Source organism: Saccopteryx leptura, chromosome X (genome assembly GCF_036850995.1).
Source record: "Saccopteryx leptura isolate mSacLep1 chromosome X, mSacLep1_pri_phased_curated, whole genome shotgun sequence".
In the NCBI taxonomy this organism is placed as follows: domain Eukaryota; kingdom Metazoa; phylum Chordata; class Mammalia; order Chiroptera; family Emballonuridae; genus Saccopteryx; species Saccopteryx leptura.
In genome coordinates, this window is record NC_089516.1 from 111,592,822 (window position 1) to 111,618,962 (window position 26,141).

A 26,141-nucleotide genomic window follows, 5' to 3' on the forward strand; every position below is an offset into this window, starting at 1 on the left:
CCAATGAAAATCCACAGTATTCCTATAGCACAGAATTGTTGCATTTGAACTAGCTTGTCTAATGAAAATAAGAGAATAAACTCTGTCTGTAGGAGCCCGTAACAAAAAAATAATGTTCTTAGAGAACAAAAATTTTAAATAAGGATTATACATTTACATTTTATTACACAAGGAAGTAGATGGATTACAAGTCACAAATTTGGGACCTAGTTCGTTTCCTTTTGACTTTTGGAAAAAATGGATTTCTTAAGCTAGGCAGCAATGATGATAAATAGAAATCACTTGATTGATATTCAGGGGTCATCAATGTTGCTGCATGCCAAGTGGCTGTTTAGTTCATTAGCTGTGGGTTAAAGGTAGACATATTTCCAGAACATATGCTAAAGAGTAAAGCTTCTGATCCATGGTTTGAAATCGGATTGCCTTATTTTAATAATAATGCAGCTCAAAACAATCTAAAAAAAAACTCAAACTTCCACTGTCCCTTCCTCATTCACTCTTATGACCTGATGACTAAACAAAATAGGGAAGGAAAAAGATTGTAATCCCATGGTCCCAGAATTTTCCATTTCTCCCAAACCTTAAAAGTCAATAGTAGCCAGAAAAAAAGTGATAAAGTAAGGGGGTTCTATACAAAATTAAAAATTAAACTGAATGATTGATGTAAAAAATAAACTGAAACGCTTCACAACATTTAAAATGAAATCTGTGTATTATATAAAGGACATAAAAAACGTTTAATACCATTTTAGCTTCATCCTTATAAAATAACTAAGGTAAAATAATGATTCATTATATTTTCCCTATTAAACTCCTGACCACAGTTGACCTCATTCATTTCTGGTACTCAAATTATGATCCCAGAACAGCTTAGATGGAAATAATGTAGTTACATTGGCACAATAGTAGACATCACAATGTTTTATATTTGAAAAAAAAACATTGTTAAGTAACGTATTAAAAATTTTCAAAACTAATGTCCACATTTGCAATTCAGTAAGTCTGTGGTTACTATTCTTTTCTTTTTTGTGCTGGTTTTGGGGTTAGGGTATGGACTAAAACCAAAACACACTATTTCCAGGGTAGATTATATATTATGTGATAAAAGTCAATCTTCAAATTCCAGATTTGCTTTTCAGTAATGCCTTCATTTGGTTAACAAAACTGGCCTCCTGTATGTTTCTATCATGTCCATTTCTATATAACACACTCAGCACAGAGGAATGAGAACTCACACAGGTCTAGCTGGGGGGGGGGGCAGGTGCCACGCGTAGCTCAGCCCAGTGCTGCCCCCCAGTGTGAGTGAAGTTTCTCATCTCACTGACATTTTCTCTCAATGCACCTCCCCTGATAGAGTCAGATTTCATCCAGAGTTTGGATTTTTAAACCAGAAAGTTTTCTGGTCAATCCAAAATGACCCAAAGAACTTGCTAAAGTACATCAATAAACGGCTTTTTATCGAAGGACTAAAAGAATTAAATAGAAGGCACAGTAACACTGTAAAGCTTTTCAGATCATAACAATCTTTCTGTATGCATATAGGAAACCCAGACTTTGACTTAGACAATCTGAAAATCCTTATTTGTCATCTTTCCCTTTAGTTTTCCTGTATACCATCTCTCGAAAACTGGCCAGAATCTTGTTTTCTCTCTTTCTTCTCTCTTCTTGGTTAAAGGATGCGAGAGCTCTCTTCTCATCAGCACTATAGATCTGGTTCTCTTTTCGTAGTCGCACGGCCTCCATTCGGCGATGCCTGGAGATAATTTTATTTTAGGCTTAATATCTCAGCAATTATTCTCACGGTACTTTCTCACTAATAATCCTTTCTTAACAGAGTGGTTTACTCAAACTCTGACAAAAAATAAAACAACCCCGTTTTTGTAATGGGTTATATTTTCAAAAGATCATTCATTTTTATCTGTCAACATGTCCTTTGACTCATTGCTAGTATTCAAATGATGATCTATGATGCTCTGTCAATATTGTGAATGTTACTCATTTCAAATACTAAGGGCATAAGTTGAGTTCAGCTGTTTCCAGTAAAACCACCCACAACAGGCAACATACTAAACTTCTTAGGTGATATGTGGAATTTGCCTTTGTGGAATTGATAACAGGATACATGAAAGATTCACACTGTCATCAATTAGATGGAACTTCTCCATGGCTCAAATTTATCATACAATCAACTCTAAATATACAGTTGAATTTAATTCTTTAGAATCTAATAGTGGCTCAAAGAAAATCAAGATAGGATTTAGCACAAGATCCAAATCAGGAAAGCATCGGGTCAGGAGCAGAGGGAAACTATTATATCATCTTCAAAAGGTCACATATTTTAGAAGGGAGACTTCATGAAAACCTGCCTCTTTTATGTATATGTACCCAATCCTATACAATCAGTTCAAGATGAAGCTTGAGCTGTCTAGAAAAATGGAGAAAACTGGTGAGAAGAGGGGAGAATCACTTCAGGTTAGTGTGAAGGTGGGGGGTGGCAGGATGGAGGGTCAAGGAGATGACAACGTATTTAGGTTGTTCAGGGTACAGTGAGTCGTTTATTCGGAAAAGGAATCGAACAATGCTGTAATAAGCCTCCATGAAACTGTCTCCTAGTACACGGGCAAGATTTTCTCTTTAGTATCTAGGTATGGGGTTGCTGGGCCATAAAACTATACTACTGCTCAACTTTCCAAGATAATTTCAGACTGTTTTACAAAGTGCTTGTAACAATTCACACCACCACTACTAATATAAGAGATCCTGCAGCTCCACACCCTCGCAGATGCTTGCTATTGTTAGAACTACAAACTTTTGAGTATCAAATGCGTATAAAATATTTCAGTATGTCCTTGATTTCCATTTCCAATGGTAACGAATACCTCTTTATGTATGTATAGGCCACGCATGTTTCTTCTGACAAGTGCCTGTTTGTGTCATTTTCCTGCTTTTCTTTCTAGTTGTTTATAGGCAGTCTTTAAATATTCTCAACGCTAACTCATTCATGGTTGCGTGTATTGTAGGATCTTATCCCAGTTTGGAACCTGTCTTTTTACTTACTTTAAGATGTCTTTCAATAAACAAAAGTTCTTACTTTTAACCTAGGCAAATTTATCAGTATTTTATTTTATGGTTATTGCATTTTTTGGGTCTTCTTTTAAAACCACTTCTTCCACCCCAAGATCTAATAGATATCTGCTCATTATACTAAGAATGCTAAAGTTGTTTTTGACAATGAAGTCCTTAGTCTGGCTGTACCAATTTTTAAATATGGTAATATAGGGTTCTACTTTCATCTTTCTCCACACAAATAACCATTTTCCCCCTGAACCACCATTTATTGAATAGTTTCTTCTTTCCCCATACATGTATGCCTCTGTCCCTGGGCTCCGTATTTTATTCCATTGAACAAGTCATTTGTTCCCCAACATTTTCTTTTTTTTTCAAGTGAGAGGAGGGGCGATAGACAGATTCTCGCATGTGCCTTAATGGGATCCACCCAGCAACCCGTCTGGGGCTGATGCTCAAATCAACAGACCTATCCTCAGTGCCATGGGCTGATGCTCAAACCAATCAAGCCATTGGCTGTGGGAGCGGAAGAGGGAGAGGAGGGGGAGAGGGAGGGGAAGAGAAGCAGATGGTCGCTTCTCCTGTGTGTCCTGACTGGGGCTGACAGGAGATGGAACCTGGGATGTCTGCACACCAGGCTGACACTCTATCCACTGAGAAACTGGCCAAGGTCTCCCCAACACTTTCTTTCTTTTGTTTTTTTTAAGATTTTATTTATTCATTATAGAGAGGGAAGAGAGAGAGAGAGAGAGAGAAGGGGTGAGGAGCAGGAAGCATCAACTCCCATATGTGCCTTGACCAGGTAAGCCCAGGGTTTTGAACCGGCAACCTCAGCGTTTCCAGGTTGAATACAACACTTTCTAAATGCTTTGAACTTTGTAATAAGTCCTCAAATCTGGTAAGGCAATTTCATTTTCTTTCTCTTCTTGTTCAGAAGAGATTTGGCTATTCTTTTTTTTTTTACATTTTATTTATTCATTTTTTTAGAGAGAGGAAACAGAGAGAAAGAGACAGAAAGAGGAAAGATATAGAAAGAACAGGGAGGAGCAGGAAGCATCAACTCCCCTATGTGCCTTGACTAGGCAAGCCTGGGGTTTCGAACCGGCGACCTCAGCATTCCAGGTTGACGCTTTTACCCACTGCATCACCACAGGTCAGGCTGGTGAGCTTTTTGCTTAAACCAGATGAGCCCGTGCTCAAGCTGGCGACCTCAGGGTCTCGAACCTGGGTCCTCTACATCCCAGTCCGATGCTCTATCCACTGTGCCACCTCCTGGTCAGGCGATTTGGCTATTCTTGACCGTCCAGTCTAACATATAAAATTTAAAACCAACTTATCAAGTTTCATGAGAAACTCTGTTGTGGTTTCGATTTGGACTGAACTGAAACTACAAATTAAGTTGAGAAGAAATGACAACTTTATAATATTGTCTTTCTGTTCATGAACATGGTATCTCTTCATTTATTTCCCTATAGAGATCCTGGATATCTTTTATTAAGATTTATTTCTAAATCCTTCATATTCTCTGATACTACTATGAATACTGTTTTCTTTTTATTTATTTACATTTTCTAGTTGTTGCTGGTGCATAGAAATGCAATTGATTTTATGTATTAACTTTATATCCAATCATTTGTTAAATTATCTTATTATTTATAATTTATCTCTAGATTCTTTAGGATTTTCTATATAAACAATCCATAGCATTCATAAAAATTACAGTGTTATAGCCTCCTTTCTAGTCCTTAAGCCTCTAACTTTTTTTTATCAACTATGCTGACCCTTAGATAGTGTTTTCTTTTTTTTGTTTGTTTATTTGGTTTCTTGAAATCTTTATTTTTTAAATTTTATTTAGCAAGAGAGAGAGAGTGAGAGAGAGAGAGAGAGAGAGAGAGAGAGAGAACAGACAGGAAGGGAGAGAGATGAGAAGCATCAATTTTTCGTTGTGGCACCTTAGTTGTTCATTGACTGCTTTCTCACATTTGCCTTGAGCAGAACGAGTGACCCCTTGCTCAAGCCGGTGACTTTGGGCTCAAGCCAGCAACCATGGGGTCATGGTCTATGAATCCACACTCAAACTGGTGAGCCCTTGCTCAGCTGGTGACCTTGGGGTTTTGAATATAGGTCCTCAGCATCCCAGGCTGATGTTCTATCCACTGTGCCACCACGTGGTCAGGCTAAATCTTTTTTTTTTTTTTTTCTTTCATTTTTCTGAAGCTGGAAACAGGGAGAGACAGTCAGACAGACTCCCGCATGCGCCCGACCGGGATCCACCCGGCACGCCCACCAGGGGCTATGCTCTGCCCACCAGGGGGCGATGCTCTGCCCATCCTGGGCGTCGCCATGTTGCGACCAGAGCCACTCTAGTGCCTGGGGCAGAGGCCACAGAGCCATCCCCAGCGCCCGGGCCATCTTTGCTCCAATGGAGCCTTGGCTGCGGGAGGGGAAGAGAGAGACAGAGAGGAAAGCGCGGCGGAGGGGTGGAGAAGCAAATGGGCGCTTCTCCTGTGTGCCCTGGCCGGGAATCGAACCCGGGTCCTCCGCACGCTAGGCCGACGCTCTACCGCTGAGCCAACCGGCCAGGGCCTAAATCTTTATTTAAAAAAAAAATTATTGACTTTAGAGAGAGAAGAGAGAGAGAACAAAACATTGATCTGTGCCTGGATGTGCCCTGACTGGGAATCAAACCCACAACCTATACATCCAACCTATGCTCTAACCAACTGAGCTATCAGGCCATGGCAGGCATGGTGTTTTCAAATGCTGGTCATCAGAGTTCGAAGATTCTGGAAGTGCTTCAGGGATACTTCAAATATTTGCCTCCAATTTTATTTTAAAATATTTATCTACTTTTAATAGTTGAGAAAGTTTTTAAACTCCTAACTTCAGTGTGATTCTGGTAAAGATGCCCTGTCCACCCTCCCTGTTCTGCCTGGTGCTTTTCTTTCTCTTCCCTGATTTTACAGTCACTTCCCCATGCTGAGCCTGCTGTCTGTCATGACCCTTTTCTGCTCCTCAGTCTCAGAGTCCATAGAGAATTAGAAGCAAACTTAGAAACCGGTAATATTGTGTTATTGAAATGCTTTCCTAACTACCACAATGCTGCATTCCTCATGAGACAGCTATAACTAGCTGAATTTAACTATATCCTCCAGAGGATAAACTATCTGTACCAAAATATGAAATAAGAATGGACACTGGAAAGACTGACTTTCTGACGGAACTGGGTGTGAGGCTGAGTTACATATATACTTAAAATTTTAGACAGCCACATTTATACCAACAAAACTAATATTAAAACAATACTGCCCTGGCCGGTTGGCTCAGCGGTAGAGTGTTGGCCCCGTGTGTGGGAGTCCCGGGTTTGATTCCCAGTCAGAGCACATAGGAGAAGTGCCCATCTGCTTCTCCACTCTTCCCTGTCTCCTTTCTCTCTATCTCTCTCTTACCCTCCCGCAGCCAAGGCTCCATTGGAGCAAAGTTGGCCCGGGCGCTGAGGATGGCTCCATGGCCTCTGCCTCAGGTGCTAGAATGGCCCTGGTCGCGACAGAGTGACGCCCCAGATGGGCAGAGCATTGCCCCCTGGTGGGCATGCCGGGTGGATCCCGGTCAGATGCATGTGGGAATCTGACTGCTTTCCTGCTTCTAACTTCGGAAAAATAAAAAATAATAAACCAAAAAAAAATCAATACTTATATTTTACTCTTCATTAGGAATGGTCATGCAATGAAAATAAATCACCAAATATAATTCTGGTAGTGAGAAAGAAGGCAATGATCTAATCACAGAAATGGACATCAATGCCAAGAACATACCTGCTACCACTCATCACGTAACCCGAGCATTCAAATGATGCAATTTCTTCACTTGTCAAACCAATTTCACCTCTTCGTGGGATACGTTTTCCAGCTTTTACATATTCAGCCATAGCTGCACCTTCACCAGGTAACAAAGCATGGCCATAGCTACAAAGTAATTCAAAATTCAGAAAAGGTTCATTAGAAAAACTTCATCATCTAAAGAGAGCACAATAATTCATTCACTCTCAGCGCACAGTTGGAATATCACTGATGAGCGGCAGCATGCTGGGAAGCCCAATATGAATGACTTTAACCGAATAGTAAACAATGCACTGTGACCTCTGTCACTAAGCCAGAAGTGCAGAGATACTCCAGAAGAACAAAAGAGCTGCTGTTAGCACATACACGTTCATGTTTTGCAATTATGGATTAATTTGTCCCTACAGGCACTGCCTTTCCTGCTTCTTTCAGCAAGTTATTTTTCTCCTTTTCCATTAAAAAAAGAAAGAAATAATATATATCTCAAATTTAATACACTGTTTAGCCTAATAACCAATAATAACACATACACTAACAATTATCTATTACCTTTCATTCAAGGGGACTTTAAAACTATCATCCCTTCATTCAATTCATTGAATGCTTCTTAAATACTCTAGTTAACAAAACCCATCTCTGTTCTTGTGGAACTGACACATTGATAAGGTTATAACTACAGTACAATGTAGAGTGTAGAATACATTGCACAGAAGAAATATAAAGTGCTCTGAGGACTAAAGGATCAAAGGGGAGGAATCACACCTCCTCGTGGAGAGAAGGAATTGGAAATCAGCACGTGCCCCTTCTTTCGAAAAGGGCTTTGAAGGATGGGAAGGACTTTAACAGGAAGACACTGGAGGTTCTGCAGAAAGCAGGGCTGAGGGAAGCAGGGAAAGCATGTGGGGGAGAAATAGGGAACTAAGGCACGGTGTGGGCAAGTGCACAGCGAACAGGGAAATTCAGCTCAGCTCACTCGGAACCGGGGGAAGGAATAGGGGCAGAGGCGGACAAGCTTGGACACGCTAAGTCAGGGCCACACTTTTGGGAAGGTCCTTTAGATATTATAAATGCACTGTTACTCACTTCAGGGGTTTATCATCTTGAGAGGCAAGTGTTTTTGGAGCCTCCGGGCCAATTAAATCCGAGGGTTCTTCAGGCTCTGCATGAAAGATATTCAAAATGTATATTAAAAAGAATTTTTTTTTTAGTGAGACAGAGACAGAGAGACAGAGTCAGAGAGAGGGATAGATAAGGACAGACAGACAGAAAGGGAGAGAGATGAGAAGCATCAATTCTTCGTTGCGACACCTTAGTTGTTCATTGATTGCTTTCTCATATGTGCCTTGACTGGAGGGCTACAGCAGACCGAGTGACCCCTTGCTCAAGCTAGCGACCTTAGGCTCAAGCCAGTGACCATAGGCTTATGACTGTAATCCCACGCTCAAGCCAGCAACACCGCATTCAAGCTGGTGACCTCGGGGTCTCGATCCTGGGTCCACTGTGTCCCAGTCTGACACTCTGTCCACTGCACCACTGCCTGGTCAGGCCATATGCACATTTTGGCTGACTGGTTAATTCAATGTTTTCTGTGTTCTGTGTCAAAATCCATCAGAAGCACCTACTTGATCGATCCTTCCAGGGATTCTCCAGAAACTCTTCTTGGGACTCTTTGGAGCTTGAATCACTGGAATCTTTTCTGTTCTTCTTAGACTTCTTTTTCTTGTATTTCTTCCTGTAATTATTATAATTTGATACAAATTGACTTAATTGTCCCATTTTAAAGGGTATATTATTTTTTTCAAGGCAATAAGAGTGATTAAAATGATGTGAATTCTTAGCTTATTCGAATTCTTCAGCATTTTATTTAAAAATCTTCTCAACTATTTAACTAAATCATATTTCACTGTAAAAAACATATCCCTAAAGAAAACAATGAAATACAGTTCTCATGTTGTAGAAAGATAATAGAAATAAACCAGTTTTAAAAGTAACTCTTACCAATTTGAGCATCAATAATTTTAAGAGTAACAAATTAAAAAAAAAATCACACATATATGAAGACTTGGGTTTATAATGTTACTAAAATAACCCAGCTCATTATTTTGAAAACTCATAAAACAAAAAAGTAAGCAATTATCCTGTCTTTCCTATATAAACTGTACTTCAGGGTAACCAAATAGCTGATGAGAGTAGTTTTCTCTTATAGATACAGAGGACAGAATATGGTAAAGGACACCATAAGAATACAATCAGCAACACCCATACAGCTGGAAACTCTACAGGACAAATTATCTGGTTGCTTTCATAAATTGCAAGAACAAAAAGAGAAGAGGCTTTAAAGATGTATATCAAGCAATGGCAACTAATGGCATTACTTGGATTATTTTGAGTAGACTGTACAAAAAACTGCCAAAAATTGAGAAAGTATTGTTAAATATTTTAGGTGTGATAACAGTGCTCTAATTATGATTTTTTTTTTTAAAAAGAATGCCTATCTTTTAGAGAAACATACTGGTTTTGGATGAAATGATATCTGGGATTGGTTTCAAAATAATGGTGGAGAGGCTGCCCAGGAGCTGGTCACTGTGTCAGCCGGGCGACGGTCACATGGGGGATTACTGTTTTATGTAATTTTATATCTATTTGAAATTTTCTATAATAAAAATTGAAGGAAAAAAACTAACGATCTGCGTTTTTTCTTCTTTTCCTTTTTCTTGACTTTCTTTGATCTCCTTTTTGTATCTTCATCTGCAAATTAAAGCACAGAAGAAACCTTAAAAATTAGCTCTAAACCCCAATACTTTTGAGTAGCTAAATATCCCACTGCTGTTCTATTTGTTGTTACATAGAAATTAATTCCACAATAAATATTTGGTGTTATAGGGTATTATTAATTTTATTACATGAAATAATAGTATTGTGACTAAGTAGGAAAAAGTCATACAAGAGATGTATACAGAAATCCTTAGGGTGGAAGTGTGATACTTGTAATTTACATTAATTATCTCTGCAAAAAAAAATCATATTTGAAGGAAATATGTCAAAATACTAGCAGTCGTTAAAATCTCGGCGATATGTATACGGCATGGTACTTTCTCCTTATTCTTCTGAACGTTTGGGTATTTGCAGGAGGAAAGAGGGAACCCCTGTGTGTGTCTGAGGGTGCTGCCCAGGAGCCCCGTCTAACGGAGGAGACAGAGGTACAGAGAGAAACAGAACCCGAGTGACAGGGAGAAGCCGGGCGTGCTGGGCCTACAGTCTCAGAACCAGGCTGAGCGGGAGAGGCTGCTGAGGCCTGGCCGAGCAGGCAAGGTGACTCAGGCTAGTTCTCATTCAGAACAGTTTTACGACAGAAGTTATGCATGCCCATTGTTGAAATGAGTAAGCCAGGCAGATGCAGGGAGAGACTGGCATTGCAGGCAGACAGACGGACGGACACTCTGTATCGAGAAACAAAATTGAGAGAACGAACAGGGACTGTTGAGGAGACAGAAAGTAGCTCTCAGGCTACAGAGGATGCTACGAGAGAAAGTGAGAGCGCATGACAGGGTGATGTGATCAGACCGGATCAGTCAGGGTCTCAACTCGACCCTGAAGGCTGTGGAACTGTTGAAGGAGCTTGAGTAGGGGACTGACATGCCCAGATTTGTGTTTAAAAAGTTCCGTCTTCCAGCAATGAGGAAGAAAAGTGACAACGGGCCAGGAAACCCAGGTGACACGAGAGGAAGGGCACCCTTGTGGATGTGACAGAGGAGGCAGCCTCTGCCAGTCATCAGCCAGGACCAGGCACACACAAGGTGCCTTCTTGTGATGCGCCCCCCACGGGGTGTCTCCCTTCAATCAGCTGCCCGCCGGAGGGGGTCCTTGGCTGTGCCTTTTTGAAAACTGCACAAAGGTGCTCAGTGGGTGTGAGAACTGCACCAAAGAGCCCAGGCGGCCCTGTAAGGCTTCGCTGCAACACACTCCTCACAGCCCGAGCCCGACTCGGCTCACACGCCCCGTACAGCTAACTACACACAACCAATCCAGAGTCACACTGCTTCGGGTGAGTCCCCAGTGTGCGACCGTGAGGGTGGCACTGTATGCTGCTCTGCGCCTCCCTTTCCCCACCGCTAAGAAGTGTCCTGCAGGGACGCAGCGCATTAAATAGCAAGCACTCTGAAGGGTGCCCGGCACAAAGTCTCTCGACTATTACTGCTTCTAAGAACCTACTTCTGAAATACACTTTCAGAAGTAAAAGTAGTTTTAAAGAGAGGCTTGCGGAATGACGTTGACTTTCTTACCACTGGAGTCTGTTTCAGAATCAGAGTCACTGTCACTGTCGTCAGAATACTTCTTGTGTTTTCTTTTAGATGATTTTTTCTTTCTCCTTTTCTTGGACCTTTCTTTTGAATGACTGGACTTTTTCTTCTTCTTTTTTTCCTCTACATAAAATAAAATAAAATAAAAACTAAGGTCTAAACAAGTATTTCTTAGTATCGCTTTTATTGTATTTGAAATACTGAAAAGGAATATGTGATCGAAAATTTGAAAAAAAAAAAAGCTCTATATTTAAAATATACCTTCTGAGGTGGAAGCTGAAGTGGTGCTCTTCTTTGGCTCTTCATCCTCTACTGGTGTATGTTCATCAGAGCTGAATTTAAAGAACATGGTTGTAAGAATCAGAAAAGTGGGGGGCGGTCAAGATAATGGAGGAGGTAAACGTGGTACTCAGAACCTCCCATAAGCACGCAAAAATTATAACATCCTACAACCATCATTAAAAACTGCCTGAAGTCTCGCTGAACAGAAGTCCTGTAACTAAAACTATACAGAAGAAGCCACATTGAGACTGGTAGGAGGGGCAGAGATGTGGAATGGTCACACACCCACGTGTGGAGGTCAGAAACCTAGACGGATGTCTTGGCTGCAGAGGTTCCCTTTGAGAAATGAGGGGTCCCTGACCCACATCAGAACCCTCAGCCCAGGGTTCCAGCGACAGGAAAAGAAGACCCCATAACTTCTGGTTGTAAAAACCAATGGGGATTATTGGATGGGGGCTTCTGGAGTCCCAGGCAGTCCCAGCCTGCACATGGACTTACTCAGACTCAGTCCCTCTGAGCTCCAGCACTGGGGCAGCAGCTTGAAAGGCATCAGGGACAAACAGAAAGAAACTGAAATGTGTGGCATCATGGCAAAGGCTGAAGGTACAGCTTTCTTCCAAACAGAAGTGCTGGCAGAGGCCACTGTTCCATTGCTGAGCAATTTCTACACAGCCGGCAGGCGGGCCCCACAGCTGAGTCTCAATGAAGTTGGTTAACACTGTTTGCCTTGCCCTGGTGATTCCCTGAGACCCCACCGCACCCCACCCAAGTTGTGGGCTTTTCCACCACCAAAGCCTTTTCCAGTGTCGTTTCCAATACAAAGGGCCTTTCTTCCCCATGCTTTTTACAGAGGGGTCAGTTCACTGTCCCTCAGACTGTTGGAGGGTCACCACATACAGTGCTCCTCTCACTGACCACCAATGAAAGAGGTGCCCCTTCCGGAAGTGCGGCGGGGGCTGGATAAATGGCCTCAGGGGGCCGCATGCGGTCCTTGGGCCATAGTTTGGGGACACCTGCTTTACACTTTTGTACAATCTCTCAAACAAGCAGCAGCTGGCCTCTGCGTACTCTACCTCTTGCTAAGTAGCCCAGGTCTGGCAGTAGCTGCAGCTGACCTTGGTTCACAGCCTGGCCTCACCAGGCACCTCGAAACCCAGCACAAGTAGCAGCCAGCTGCAGTAGCTCATGCCATGTGGCCCTAGACAGGGGCATGGGTGGTAGCTGACCTTGCAGCTCCTGGGAGGCCCCAGAGCCTGCACACCCAGTGGACAGCTTCAGGCCACACTGGAGTACACTTCAACCACCTCCACGAGTGACACACCTAAGGGGCAAACTCAGCAGGCACCAAAGCCCCACTGAAGCGAGTCCTACTCTGTACAGCTCCTCCACTGTAGTCACATCTGGTGCCTGCAGCCAATGTGCTTGGGGGTAAAGCCCTCTCAGTGCCACGCCAACAGCAATCAAGGCTCGACTGCAACAGGAGAGTGCACACAGCCCACACTGGGTTGCACCTGGAGTGCCCAGCTCAGGTGACCAGGGAAACTGTCCCACTGGGCCCTAAGGACACCTACTACAGAAGGCCACTCTACCAAGTCCAAGAGACGTAACAGCTCTACCTAATACATAGAAACAAACACAGGCAGGTGGCCAAAATGAGGAGACAAAAAAAAATAGGTCCCAAATGAAAGGACAGGCGATATCTCCAGAAAAAGAACTAAATGAAATGGAGGTAAGCAAACTACCAGACACAGAGTTTAAAACGATGGTTATAAGGATAATCAAGGAACTTAATGAGAACTTCAATAGCGTGAAAAAGGGCAGGAAACAATAAAAAAGAACCAGTTGAAAAATTAAGGATACACTAACTAAAATGAAGAACAAATTACAGGGAATCAACAGTAGACTAGATGAAGTAAAGAATCAACAACAGAGTAGATTAAGCAGAAAATCTAGCGATTTGGAATATAAGGAAGCAGAAAATCCCAATCAGAACAGCAAAAAGAGAAATGAGGATAGTGTAAGGAGTCTCTGGGACAACTTCAAGTGTACCAACATTTGCCTCATGGGAGTGCTGGAAGGAGAACAGAGAGCAGGAAAATGAAAACCTATTTGAAAAAATAGTGATAGAAAACTCCCCTAACCTGGTGAGGGAAATAGTCATACAAGTTCAGGAGTGGCAGAGTCCCAAACAAAATGAAACCAAAGAGGCCCACACCAAGACACATCATTTTTATTTTTGTGACACAGACAGAGACAGAGAGAGGGACAGATAGTGACAGATAGAAAGAGGGAGAGATGAGAAGCATCAATTCTTCACTGTGGCACCTTAGTTGTTCATTGATTGTTTTCTCATATGTGCCTTGACTGGTGGACTACAGCAGACCCAGTGACCCCTTGTTCAAGCCAGCGTCCTTGGGCTCAAGCTGGTGAGCTTTGCTCAGACCAGATGAGCCCATGCTCAAGCTGGCGACCTCGGGGTTTCGAACCTGGGTCCTCCGTGTCCCAGTCTGATGCTCTATCCGCTGAGCCACCACCTGGTCAAGCAAAACACATCATCATTAAAATGCCAAAAGTTAAAGACAAAGAGAGAATCTTAAAGGCAGCAAGAGAAAAGCAGGTAGTAACCTACAAGGAAGTTCTCGTAAGACTGTCAGCTGATTTTTGAAAAACTTTTCAGGCCAAAGAGAGCGGCAAGAAATATTCAAAATGATGAAAAGCAAGGACTGACAACCAATATTAATTTACCCAGTAGATAAAAAAGCTGTGGTACATTTACACAATGGAATACTACTTGGCCATAAAAAGGAAATCTTACCCTTTGCTACAGCACAGATGGACCTGGAGAGCATTATGCTAAGTGAAAAAAGCCAGTGAGAGAAAGATAAGTACCATATTTCACTCATATGTGGAATCTAATGAACAAAAGGAATTAACAAGCAAAAGAGACAGACTCATAGGTAGACAGCAGGCTAACAGCTGTTAAGGGTAGGGGCTGGGTGAGAGGGTGGAGGGATTGAAAAAAAAGAAAAATGAGAAAACTCATGGACAGGGACAACAGTGTGGGGACTGCTGGGAGAGGGGGAATGGGAGGAGGAAAGGAGGGTACAGAGGGAATAAATGGTGAGGACGGAGACTTGAGTGATATATTGTAGAATTGTGCATCTGAAACCTGTATAATTTTGTTACCCAGTGTCACCCCAATAAAGTTAATAAAAAAATACTTCTGCTAACTGAAGATCAGTTTATTCACTCAAATATGTTTACTGACACCTACTGTTTTAAGTATTATGTTTGATCAGTGAGACAAGGCACTCCTTTCAAGGAGCTGATAAACTTTTAATGACCATATCTGTTTCAATAAACACTTCCAAATATTTTATAAAACTGTCACATCTGCCTTGTGGTTTGGAATTCTCTGTTTCAGTGTAACTTCATTAAAATGTATGGTCATTGTTGTAGAGATGCCATATCTTTTATTTTAATTAAAAAATAGGTTTCAAATTAAAAAAATATTTATTGATTTTAGAGAGAGAGGAAGAAAGAGAGAGAGTGAAACATCAATTTGTTCCTTTATGTGCCCTGGCCAGGGATTGAACCTGCAACCTTTGAGCACCAGGATGATACTCTAACCAACAGAGCTATCTGGCAGCGTTTTAAAATTTTTCTCTATTGATTTTTTTAAAGATGGAGAGAGGAAGAGGAATAGAAAGATCAATTTCTTGTTCCACTTATTTATGCATTTATTGGTTGATTCTTGTATTGTACCGCGACCGTGAATTGAACCTGCAACCTTGGTTTATCGATAGGATGTTCTAACCAACTGAGCTACCCAGTCAGGTCTGATGCCATCTTTTCTTTTTATTTTATTTTTTTTATTTTATTTTTTTGTATTTTTCTGAAGCTGGAAACAGGGAGGTAGTCAGACAGACTCCCGCATGCGCCCGACCGGGATCCACCCAGCATGCCCACCAGGGGGCGATGCTCTGCCCATCTGGGGCGTCGCTCTGCCGCAATCAGAGCCACTCTAGCGCCTGAGGCAGAGGCCACAGAGCCATCCTCAGCACCCAGGCAAACTTTGCTCCAATGGAGCCTTGGCTGTGGGAGAGGAGGGAGAGACAGAGAGGAAGGAGAGGGGGAGGGGTGGAGAAGCAGATGGGCGCTTCTCCTGTGTGCCCTGGCCAGGAATTGAACCCGGGACTCCTGCACGCCAGGCTGACGCTCTACCACTGAGCCGACCGGCCAGGGCACCATCTTTTCTTTTTAAACTAAGGTCTTTATTTACATACCAACAGAAACACGTACAAATCAGAAATGTGCTGCTCAATGAATTTTCATGAAGGAACATGCCTGTGTAACAAGCACCAAGATCAAGAAACAGTTCAAGAACCCCAGAAACCAACCTCACACACACTTCTGGTCATGTCCTTGTCCCACCATAGATTAGTTTTGCCATTTGTTGAACTCAATATAAATAAAATCATATAATGAGTATTCATAGGGTTTTTAAAAAACCTGTGAATTCACTGTGAACATTTACAGAGTGGATTATTTTATAAAAGTTCCAGGGTTTCTGTTTCTTTTTAAAAATATGTGACAGCGACTGAGTGGGTCAACAAATGAATGATTCCCTTCCCCCTCCCCTCTCTCTCCCTTTCTCTTTCAATCTTTCTGAAAATAAAAAGAAATTAAGGCCTGGCCGGATAGCTCGGTTGGTTGGGGCATCCGCCCGGAGCCAGAGGTTGCTGGTTGGATTACCTAGTCAGTGCAAATTCAGGAGCAGGTCCATGTTCCTGTCTCTCTCTCTCAGAAAAAATAAAAATAAAAAAAAGAAAGACATGACAGGTTCTTTGTGGTGATGAAAACATTCTGCATTCTGACTGAACCAATGACAATATTCTGGCTGTGATAATGCACTGGAGTTTTGCAAGATGGTGCCATTGGGGTGAGTTGAGTGAAGGGTAGGGGATCTTTGTATATTTATTATTATTATTATTATTATTATTATCTTGTGAGAAAGACAGAGAGGGACAGATAGGAAAAGACAGAAAGGGAGAGACAGGTGAGAAGCAATAATTCTTTGTTGTAGCACCTTTAGTTGTTTATTGATTGCTTTCTCATATGCAATTTTACAGGGCAGGGGGCTCCAGCTGAGTGAGTGACCCCTTGCTCAAGCCAGCGACCTTGGGCTATAGGACAGTGACTTTTAGGCTCAAACTAGCAACCCCACGCTCAAGTCGGCGACCTTAGGGTTTTCAACCTGGGTCTTCTGCATTCCAGGCCAATGTTCTATCCACTGCACCACTGCCTGGTCAGGCTCTGTGTATTATTTCTTTAGATGTATGTAAATCTACAAGTATCTCGGCTTCACCTGTGGTGGTGCAGTGGATAAAGCTTTGACCTGGAATGCTGAAGTCATCAGTTTGAAACCTTAGGCTTGCCTGGTCAAGGCACATATGGGAGTTGATACTTCCTGCTCCTCTCTCCTTCTCTCTCTCTCTCTCTCTCTCCTCTCTAAAACTGAATAAATAAAAAAAATATAAGTATCTCAAAATAAAATGTTTCATTAAGAATTAAAAAACTGGCTGGTTGGCTCAGCGGTAGAGCGTCGGCCTGGTGTGTGAAAGTCCCAGCTTGATTCCTGGTCAGGGCACACAGGAGAAGCGTTCATCTGCTTCTCCACCCTTCCCCCTCTCCTTTCTCTCTATCTCTCTCTTCCCTTCCCACAGCCTAGGCTCCCTTGGAGCAAAGTTGGTCCGGGTGCTGAGGATGGCTCCATGACCTCTACCTCAGGTACTAGAATGGCTCCTGTTACAATGGAGCAATGCCGCAAATGGGCGGAGCAATGCTGCAGATGGGCGGGGCAATGCCCCAGATGGGCAGAGCATCGCCCCCTAGTGGGCTTGCTGGGTGGATCCTGGTTGGGCACATGTGGGAGTCTGTCTCTCTGCCTCCCCACTTCTCACTTCAGGAAAAAGAAAAGGTTACTCTACCCAGCAAAGCTATCACTTAGAATTGAAGTATAAAGAGTTTCCCAGATAAGTAAAAGCTAAAGGAGTTCATCACCAGGAAAGCAATATTACAATAAATATTAAAGGGTCTTCTTTTTTTTTTCTTTTTTTTTTAGATTTTATTTATTCATTTTAAAGAGAGAGAGAGAGAGAGAGAGAGAGAGAGAGAGAAGGGAGGGAGGAGCAGAAAGCATCAACGCCCATATGTGCCTTGACAGGGAAGCCCGGGGTTTCGAACCGGCGACCTCAGTGTTCCAGGTTGATGCTTTTACCCACTGCGCCACCGCAGGTCAGGCTAAAGGGTCTTCTTTAAGAAGAAAAGATTAAAAAAGAATAAAATGGCAATAAATACATATTTATCAATGATTACTTTAAATGCAAATGGATTATATGTTCCAATCAAAAGCTGTACGGTGACAGCCCTGGCTGGGTACTCGGTTAGTTAGAGCACCGTACTGACACGCCAAGGCTGTGGGTTTGATCCCTGGTCAGGGCACATACAAGAATCAACCAATGAGTGCATAAATAAGTGGAACAACAAATTGATGTTTTTTATCTCCATCCTTTCCTCTCTTTCTCTAAAATCAAGAAATAAAAATTAAAATATCAAAAACAAAACATATACAGTGACTAAATGGATAATAAAACAAGACTGTTACATATGCTGTCTACAAGAGATCCCTTTCAGATCCAAAGGCACACACAGAGTGAAAACAATGGAATGGAAAAAGATATTTTATGAAAATGGAAAAAAAAAAACACAAAAAAAGCTGGGGTAGCAATATTTATATGAAACAAAATTGACTTTAATGTATTGTTGTATTTTAGAGACAGAAGCATCAATCTGTTGCTCCACTTATTTATGCACTCATTGGTTGATTCTTGCATGTGCCCTGACCAGGGAGCAAGACCACACACCTTAGTGTATTAGGACAATGCTCTAACCAAATGAGCCACCCCAACAGGGCAACAATACAGATTTTACAACAAAGGCTATAACAAGAGATGAAGAAGGATGCAGCAACTCTACTTTTGAGTACTTATCTGAAGAAACCCAAAATACTAAATCGAAAAGACCTGTACATCCATATGTTTATTGCAGCATTACTTACATTAGGCAAGATATGGAAGCAACTTCAGCGTCCAGTAATAGTGACTGGATAAAGAAGTGGTGCATACTCCCTGACTGGTTAACTTTGTCAAGAGTGTTGGTCATGCATACAAGTTGCCGGTTCGATTCCTGGTCAGGGCACATACAGGAATAGCTCACTGTTCCTTTTTCTATCTCTTTCTCTCTCTCTGTGTGTCCTCTCTCTGTCAAATCAATAAATCTGGTGTGAATAAAAAAAAAGAAAAGAAGTGGTGCATATATATAATGGAATAGCCATAGAAAAGAACAAAATCTTGCCAGACCAGGTGGTGGCGCAATAGATAGAGCATCAGACTAGGATGCGGAGGACCCAGGTTTGAAACCCTGAGGTCACCGGCTTGAGCGCGGGCTCATCTGGCTTGAGCATGGGCTCACCAGCTTGAGTAAGAGGTTGCTGGCTTGAGCATAGGATCATAGACATGACCCCATGGTCGCTGGCTTGAGCCCAAAGGTTGCTGGCTTGAAGCCAAAGTCATTTGCTTAAAGCCCAAGGTCACTGGCTTCAGCAAGGGGTCACTTTCTCTGCTGTAGCCCCCCAGTCAAGGCATATATGAGAAAGAAATCAGTGAACAACTAAGGAGCTGCAACAAAGAATTGATGGTTCTCATCTCTCTCCCTTCCTGTCTGTCTGTCCCTCTGTCTCTCTCGCTGACTCTGTCTCTGTCAAAAATAAATAAATAAAAAGAACAAAATCTTGCCATCTGAAACAATATGGATGGACCTAGAAGGTATTATGGTAAGTGAAATAAGTCAGAGAAAAACAAATGCCAGATGATTTCACTTATACATGAAATCTAAAAAGCAAATAAGCACAACACAAACAGACTCATAGATACAGAGAACATATTGATGGTTGCCAGAGGGGAGAGGGTTTGGGGGAATGGGTGAACAAGGTGAGGGACTAAGAAGTACAAACTGGTTGTTACAGAATAGTCACAAAGATGTAAAGTACACCGAAGGGTATACAGTCAATAATAGCATAATATAATATAACTCTACATGGTGCCAGACCAGATGGATACTAGATTTACATAAACCTCTAATCACAGGGTTGTATACTTGAAACTAATATAATATTGTACATCAACTGTAATTTAAAAAGAAAAAGGTTTAAAAGAATTGGAAAAGTGATAAATTATGGACCATGAAGTATAAAAATGTTCAGTAACAGATTATTTCCAAGAAACATTAAAAGTAAGCCCTGAACTGTTTTTCTAAGAGTATAGTTTAAGGGTTGACCAACTTTATAATAGTATACTAATCCTCTCCCTTGCATAATGCTTTAGAGTGTACAAAGTGTTACACAAACGGAAAGCAGCATGTAAGATTTATATTTTCAGAAGAAACCACGGGGCAAAAGTAAGGAAAGGGGAGCTCTAAGGAAAGATGACAGAAAGTGGAGCTAAGAAGGCTGAGGGAAGATGTCATAATTTCATTCTATGTGTGTAAAGGACACATGGCAGGGTGGCAACTCTTCTGTCTCCCCAGAGCATGAAAAACCTCCCACACTACAGTATAAACACATTTCGTTCTGTTGTAGAGAATCTGAAAATGAATATCATAAAAATTCTATAATGGTTTAGAAAAGGAATTTCTATAGTACATAATCTTTTCTCTGAAAATCACATCTGAAATAATTTAGGTATTGCTGGAAAATTATTTTTAGGGTTCTTTCCAATTCTCATTCTTTGAGGTCAGATTCTTTAAGTATTTTCCCAAACGTATCTTAAGAACAAGTTTCAGATAATAATGCTTTATCACCCTGTCATAAATGACAAGTTTACCTGTCAAGCTCATTGTTTCAACTCAACCTAAAGTAGACAGAGAAACATACGAGAGAGAAGAAGAAGCTTATAAACAGAACCAAAGAGAAAAAAAATACGGAAAAGAAAACAGGACTAAGCCTTCCGATACTATTTGATATGGGAAAACTAAACAAAATCATGTCAGCATATTTATTGTAAAAAATAATTCCTTTGGGAACAGAATAGGAACCCAGAAATAAGCCTACTTATATAAGGTCTACTGGAAAGTTCTGTCTGTTTCTATCACAACAAGTTTTGACATGTAAGCACATGTTTGGCGCATATGTGCCTCTCTATTTTTATCACTTAATGTATACATACTGACGTAGCAAATTAACTAAAACAAAGTTGATTCACGTTAGTCTTATGTGTGAAGCGATAGTGTACCCATGGCTACTGATAAAGTTCATTTACGCCACTGTATTGTATATGAATTTCAACAAGGAAGAAATGCTACAGAAGCATGCAGAAATTTACTTAAAGTGTTTGGTGAAGGTACAGTGTCTGATAGGACATGCAGAAGATGGTTCGAAAAATTCGAAACAGGTGAATTCGACCTTTCTGATAAGCCACATTCTGGGCGACCATCTTTGATCGATGACGATGTTGTTAAGACCATGTTGGAGCAAGATCCTTTGATGACAACATCGGAGATCGCAGAAAGGCTTAATTCAGTTCAGCAAACCATTTCGGACCATATTCGGAAGATAGGATTGGTGTGGAAATATATTATTTAATAAATTTTATTGATGGTAAGAAAAATTTGTGTTTTGTTTTATTCCAAAAACGGACAGAACTTTCCGGTAGACCTTATATATAGTCAATTCATTTACAACAAGGGAGCCAAGAATATTCAGGATGAGGCATAAGTAGGTTTATAGTTGTGAGTATGCAAAATAGTTATTTTGGTACTATTATTTATTAATTATTTTATATTTTTCTGTATAAACAACTGTAAACTTACTTTTGCTCACCTCTGTACACAAATATCAAATCATTACATTATACACCTGAAACTAAGATAATGTTATATCTCAGTTATACCTCAAAAAATCCTTTTGGCCTGACCTGTGGTGGTGCAGTGGATAAAGCATCGACCTGGAAATGCTGAGGTCGCTGGTTCAAAACCCTGGGCTTGCCTGGTCAAGGCACATATGGGAGTTGATGCTTCCTGCTCCTCCCCCCTTCTCTCTCTCTCTCTCTCTCTCCTCTCTCACTCTCCCTCTCTCTCTCCTTTCTAAAATGAATAAAAAATAAAAAAAACAAAACAAAACAAAAAAAACCCCACAGAGGTTTAAAAAAAAACAAAAACCCTTACCAAAAAAAAAAAATCCTTATGTAATGCTAATACCTGACATACAATCTGCTATTGGATTGAGAAAAATAATTAGAAATAATATACATGTATTTTTTTTAACACTGAACCTTTTTATGATTAGGAAATTAGTATCCTGTGAATAACAACTTAGGAAAACTATTAGCATGTTAAAATCCACTAGCAACAACATGTTTTAATCTTTAAGTATGTTCAATGATTTTAAAACTTAAGGAGGCAGAATAGCATAAATCACTAGGAGAAAAATCTGACCTGCACTTAAAGTTCTTCCCTTAACAAAAATTTTGAATAATAGACTCTGAATTTAAACAAATGTTATTTAAAAAAATAAATATTTTTTTAATCACTTACTCTGGTTCCGGATTCTTTGGAGAAAGTCCCCATACTTCAGGTGCTCCCAATTCTCCAATCCTCTCTCTCTCACTTAACCTCCTAGAAGATACAGGCATGTAAATTATAACTCCACGGATCAACTGTGGTTCCTAAATATATAATCAAATTCAATGGAGCCCAGTGGAGTCCTGTTTTCCCTTTACCTCTTAAATTTTAAGTGAATAAAAGCTTGCGTTAACTGTAAATTCAACTTTTACGATCTGATATTTTGATATTATTATCAAGCGTTACAGACTACAGATGAGGCTGGGCCAGGAAGGCGGCCTGGGAGCCTGTCAGGTGCGCCTCTCTGCCGCACACATGCCGTAGCTCCCAACTGCTCTCGTCACCTTCTGCAATGTGACAGAAACAGTTTTACATGGGGAAAAACTTCATTTGCTTACATACACTTATGAAAATAAAGAGAAGTCATCACTTTTGTTTGGTTAAACCAGGGGTCCTGAAACTACTGCCCGCAGGCCGCATGCGGCCCCCTGAGGCCATTTATCTGGCCCCCACCGCGCTTCCGGAAGGGGCACCTCTTTCATTGGTGGTCAGTGAGAGGCCCATAGTTCCCATTGAAATACTGGTCAGTTTGTTGATTTAAATTTACTTGTTCTTTATTTTAAATATTGTATTTGTTCCCATTTGTTTTTTTACTTTAAAATAAGATATGTGTAGTGTGCATAGGGATTTGTTCATGGTTTTTTTATAGTCCGGCCCTCCAACGGTCTGAGGGACAGTGAACTGGTCCCCTGTGTAAAAAGTTTGGGGACCCCTGGGTTAAACCTTCCGTTTGCGGAAACTCAAGCATTCATGAAGGAAATAAAAACAAAGCATTCAAAGTAGAAAATGAAAAAAGCTCTGAAAACAAGTTTTATCTGACAAAAACTACTCAGTGAGAGGGTTTGTTCTTTTTTCTCTCTAATTCCTTTTTCAAAAAGGAGTACATGTATTTACCCTTGGAGGACACAAAATTTTTTTCTTGTTTTATGTTTGTGATTTCTTCTTTTAATTCTTGCTATGACCCATAAACAAACAAAAAACACACACACACACAAAACACTCAGGCTCAATTCTGCAAAGTTTAGCTGCTTGTGACTCCCTTGGTTTAAAAAAGCTTTACAAAAGAAATATAATTGGTTCAATTGAGTCAACTGATTTTTTACTTTTTTATTCAGAGGAAGAGGTATTATAATCATGTGGTCAGGTTTCCCATTTGGAGAAACAGATGATCTAAAACTGCACTTGGAATATTATGCCTGATAGGCTGTGAACAGCGAGCAGTCAAATTCACACCCCTGCTGCCATCTGTCCTCTTATGACAAATTATCTTCTAAATGTACAAAAGTAAATTTCATCCAAGAAGTTCCAACATCTTTTGGTGAGGACTGTCTAGTAAGAATCTGGTTGCTCTGTGATTACACAGCCTGAGGATAACTTTCTGAAAAACTTAATTTGGAGAGGTAGGTCCAACTTAACTCCGGGCCATTTTTACTGTTTCTGTACTCATGCAGGAAAACCTAATAGCTAACACTTAAGGACCACTAATTATATTCTGAGCATTAAATCAGTGGTCCCCAACCTTTTTTGGGCCACGGACCAGTTTAATGTCAGAAAATATTTTCATGGACTGGCCTTTAGGATGGGACGGATAAATGCACAAAATAAAATTATGCAACCGGTGTAAAAATTGTGGTATTTTTAAATATAATTGTCAAACTTATGAGACAAGCGTCAAGAGTGAGTCTTAGACGGATGTAACAGAGGGAATCTGGTCATTTTTAAAAAATAAAACATCGTTCAGACTTAAATATAAATAAAACGGAAATAATGTAAGTTATTATTTCTCTGCGGACTGGTACCAAATGGCCCACAGACTGGTACCGGTCCGCGGCCCGGGAGTTGGGGACTACTGCATTAAATCATTATAACTCTAAAAGCAATCATGCTAATTTTATCCCCCTTTTAAATAGTGAAGAGTGCTTGCTTCGGCAGCACATATACTAAATAGTGAAGAAAAGAAGCTCAAAGAGGTTAAGTAACTTGTCCAAGGTAACACAATGATTAAGTAGCAAGCAAAGCTTCAGATTCAGGCAGTCTGATCCTAGAGCTCATCCTCTGCATCAGGGTGCTTTCTGGATTTCCCACTCCCGGAAGAAAACAACTCATGGGGACACCTCCCAGCTGTTGGAATCTTAACCTCAATGTCTGTGATACTTTAAAATTTCTTGTTGTTTTTTTTTTTAAGACATTGTGCATGTGAAACACTTAGTACTGTGCTTGACACATAATTTAACACTAAATAAGCAATAATGATAACTCCTTTCCTTTCTACTTCTTAAACCAAGGGGTCAGGAACCTTTTTGCTGAGAGAGCCATGAATACCACATATTTTAAAATATAATTCCGTGAGAGCCATACAACGACCGGTGTACGTTAGGTATTATCCAATAAAAATTTGGTGTTGTCCTGGAGGACAGCTGTGATTGGCTCCAGCCACCCGCAACCATGAACATGAGTGGTAGGAAATGAATGGATTGTAATACATGAGAATGTTTTATATTTTTAACGTTATTATTATTTTTATTAAAGATTTGTCTGTGAGCCAAATGCAGCCATCAAAAAAGCCACATCTGGCTTGTGAGCCATAGGTTCCCGACCCCTGTAGACTTAAACTATTCATTTTTCCACTCCAATACTCACCTTCATTAGAGACCTGCTCTCACCCTGACCTTACTTTTCCTGGTCAAGATTGAGAACACTTAAAAAGACCTTTTGCAACATAACCTAATCTATAGTTTAGCAGATCACTTTGCCTACATTCATTCAATTATCTTGTCTTACAGGTTTTTCTCCTCTCCAATTTAAAACTTGAATCTCAACCATTCCCAACTTGCCACAAAACATTTCCATTTACAGATCCTGTTATCATCTCAAACCTGTCTGAGCACTGAACAAGTAATGCTTACATTCTTACAGAGTGCTAAGTTCTGAGAATTTTGTAATTAATAAAACAGAGCTCCTCTTTCCCATGAAATCAGCTTAATGAGGAATAAAAACACGCTCACGAATGATAACCACACAACCAAGTACAAGCTATACAAATCCGGTAGGTCTGAGGCTCTTGGCCACGTCTGCTACAAGCCAGGAGGCAGAAGAGGGTAGCGGCTGACGAAGGCACTGTATAAAGGGGCCCGAGGATGAGTGAAAAACCTAAGGGAAGGAAAGAGCGAATGGGAAAAGAAAAACAAAAACAAAATCACAAAAACGAGCGAACAGGTGTTGTGGGTGGACTGAAGGAAGGGATGAAAATGGGTGCACTACAACAGAGAGAACATGCGGAAGCAGTAGGGATGAACTAGAAATCCGTCTCGGAAGGCAGGTGGGCGCAAGAGAGGGAGCGTCCATTGCACTCACTTCTGTCGCAGGCTTTCCTCCCTTTCCTTGTCCAGGAGGCTAGGCCAAGGCTTGTCGCTCCCATAGGGCCGTGAGTAGCCGCCATAATAAGCGGACGAGGCAGAAGCGAAGGGGGTGCCCCGCGTGGCAGACAGCCGCTCCCGAGAGCGTGACCGCGAGCGGGAACGGTAGGGCTGGTTTCGGGAGCCTTGGCTAAGGCCACTCGGCTGGTGATTGAGGCCATTCCGATCCCCAGACCGAGAGCAAGAGTGCGAACGAGAGCGGCAGCGTCGCGGGGAGCGAGCGGATTTGCTGGATTTAGGGCTCCTCGAAGAACTGCGACGCTTCACTCTGGGGCCCGAGGCCTCCCTCTCCGGGCTGCGCGAACCAGACACCGGAGCCATCACTGCCGCGGGGCCCCCTTAGCGAGGGGACAATAGGGTGTTCTCGCTAGCCTGGGAAGATATCGGTTGCCTTGGCTCCCAGAACCTGTCACCCTGCCACAACCCGAACTCGAGGAAACCTTGGAAACAGTTCCGGGTATGTCGCAAATACCTTCCCAGGATCTAGCTTGTCCTGTCGA

At 41.4% G+C, this 26,141-nt stretch overlaps 1 protein-coding gene across 1 annotated transcript; it reads right to left on the reverse strand.

Moving 5' to 3' along the window:
- Positions 1-1,017: 1,017 nt before the first annotated feature.
- Positions 1,018-26,141, reverse strand: NKAP (NFKB activating protein). The gene is made up of 9 exons (XM_066356254.1): positions 25,580-26,141; positions 22,139-22,219; positions 11,468-11,538; positions 11,189-11,329; positions 9,590-9,653; positions 8,528-8,637; positions 7,989-8,064; positions 6,882-7,031; positions 1,018-1,753 (listed from the first exon to the last, which is right to left on the reverse strand). Exons 1-9 carry the CDS (start codon positions 25,960-25,962, stop codon positions 1,579-1,581), a joined length of 1,251 nt encoding a protein of 416 aa, XP_066212351.1. The 5' UTR covers positions 25,963-26,141; the 3' UTR covers positions 1,018-1,578.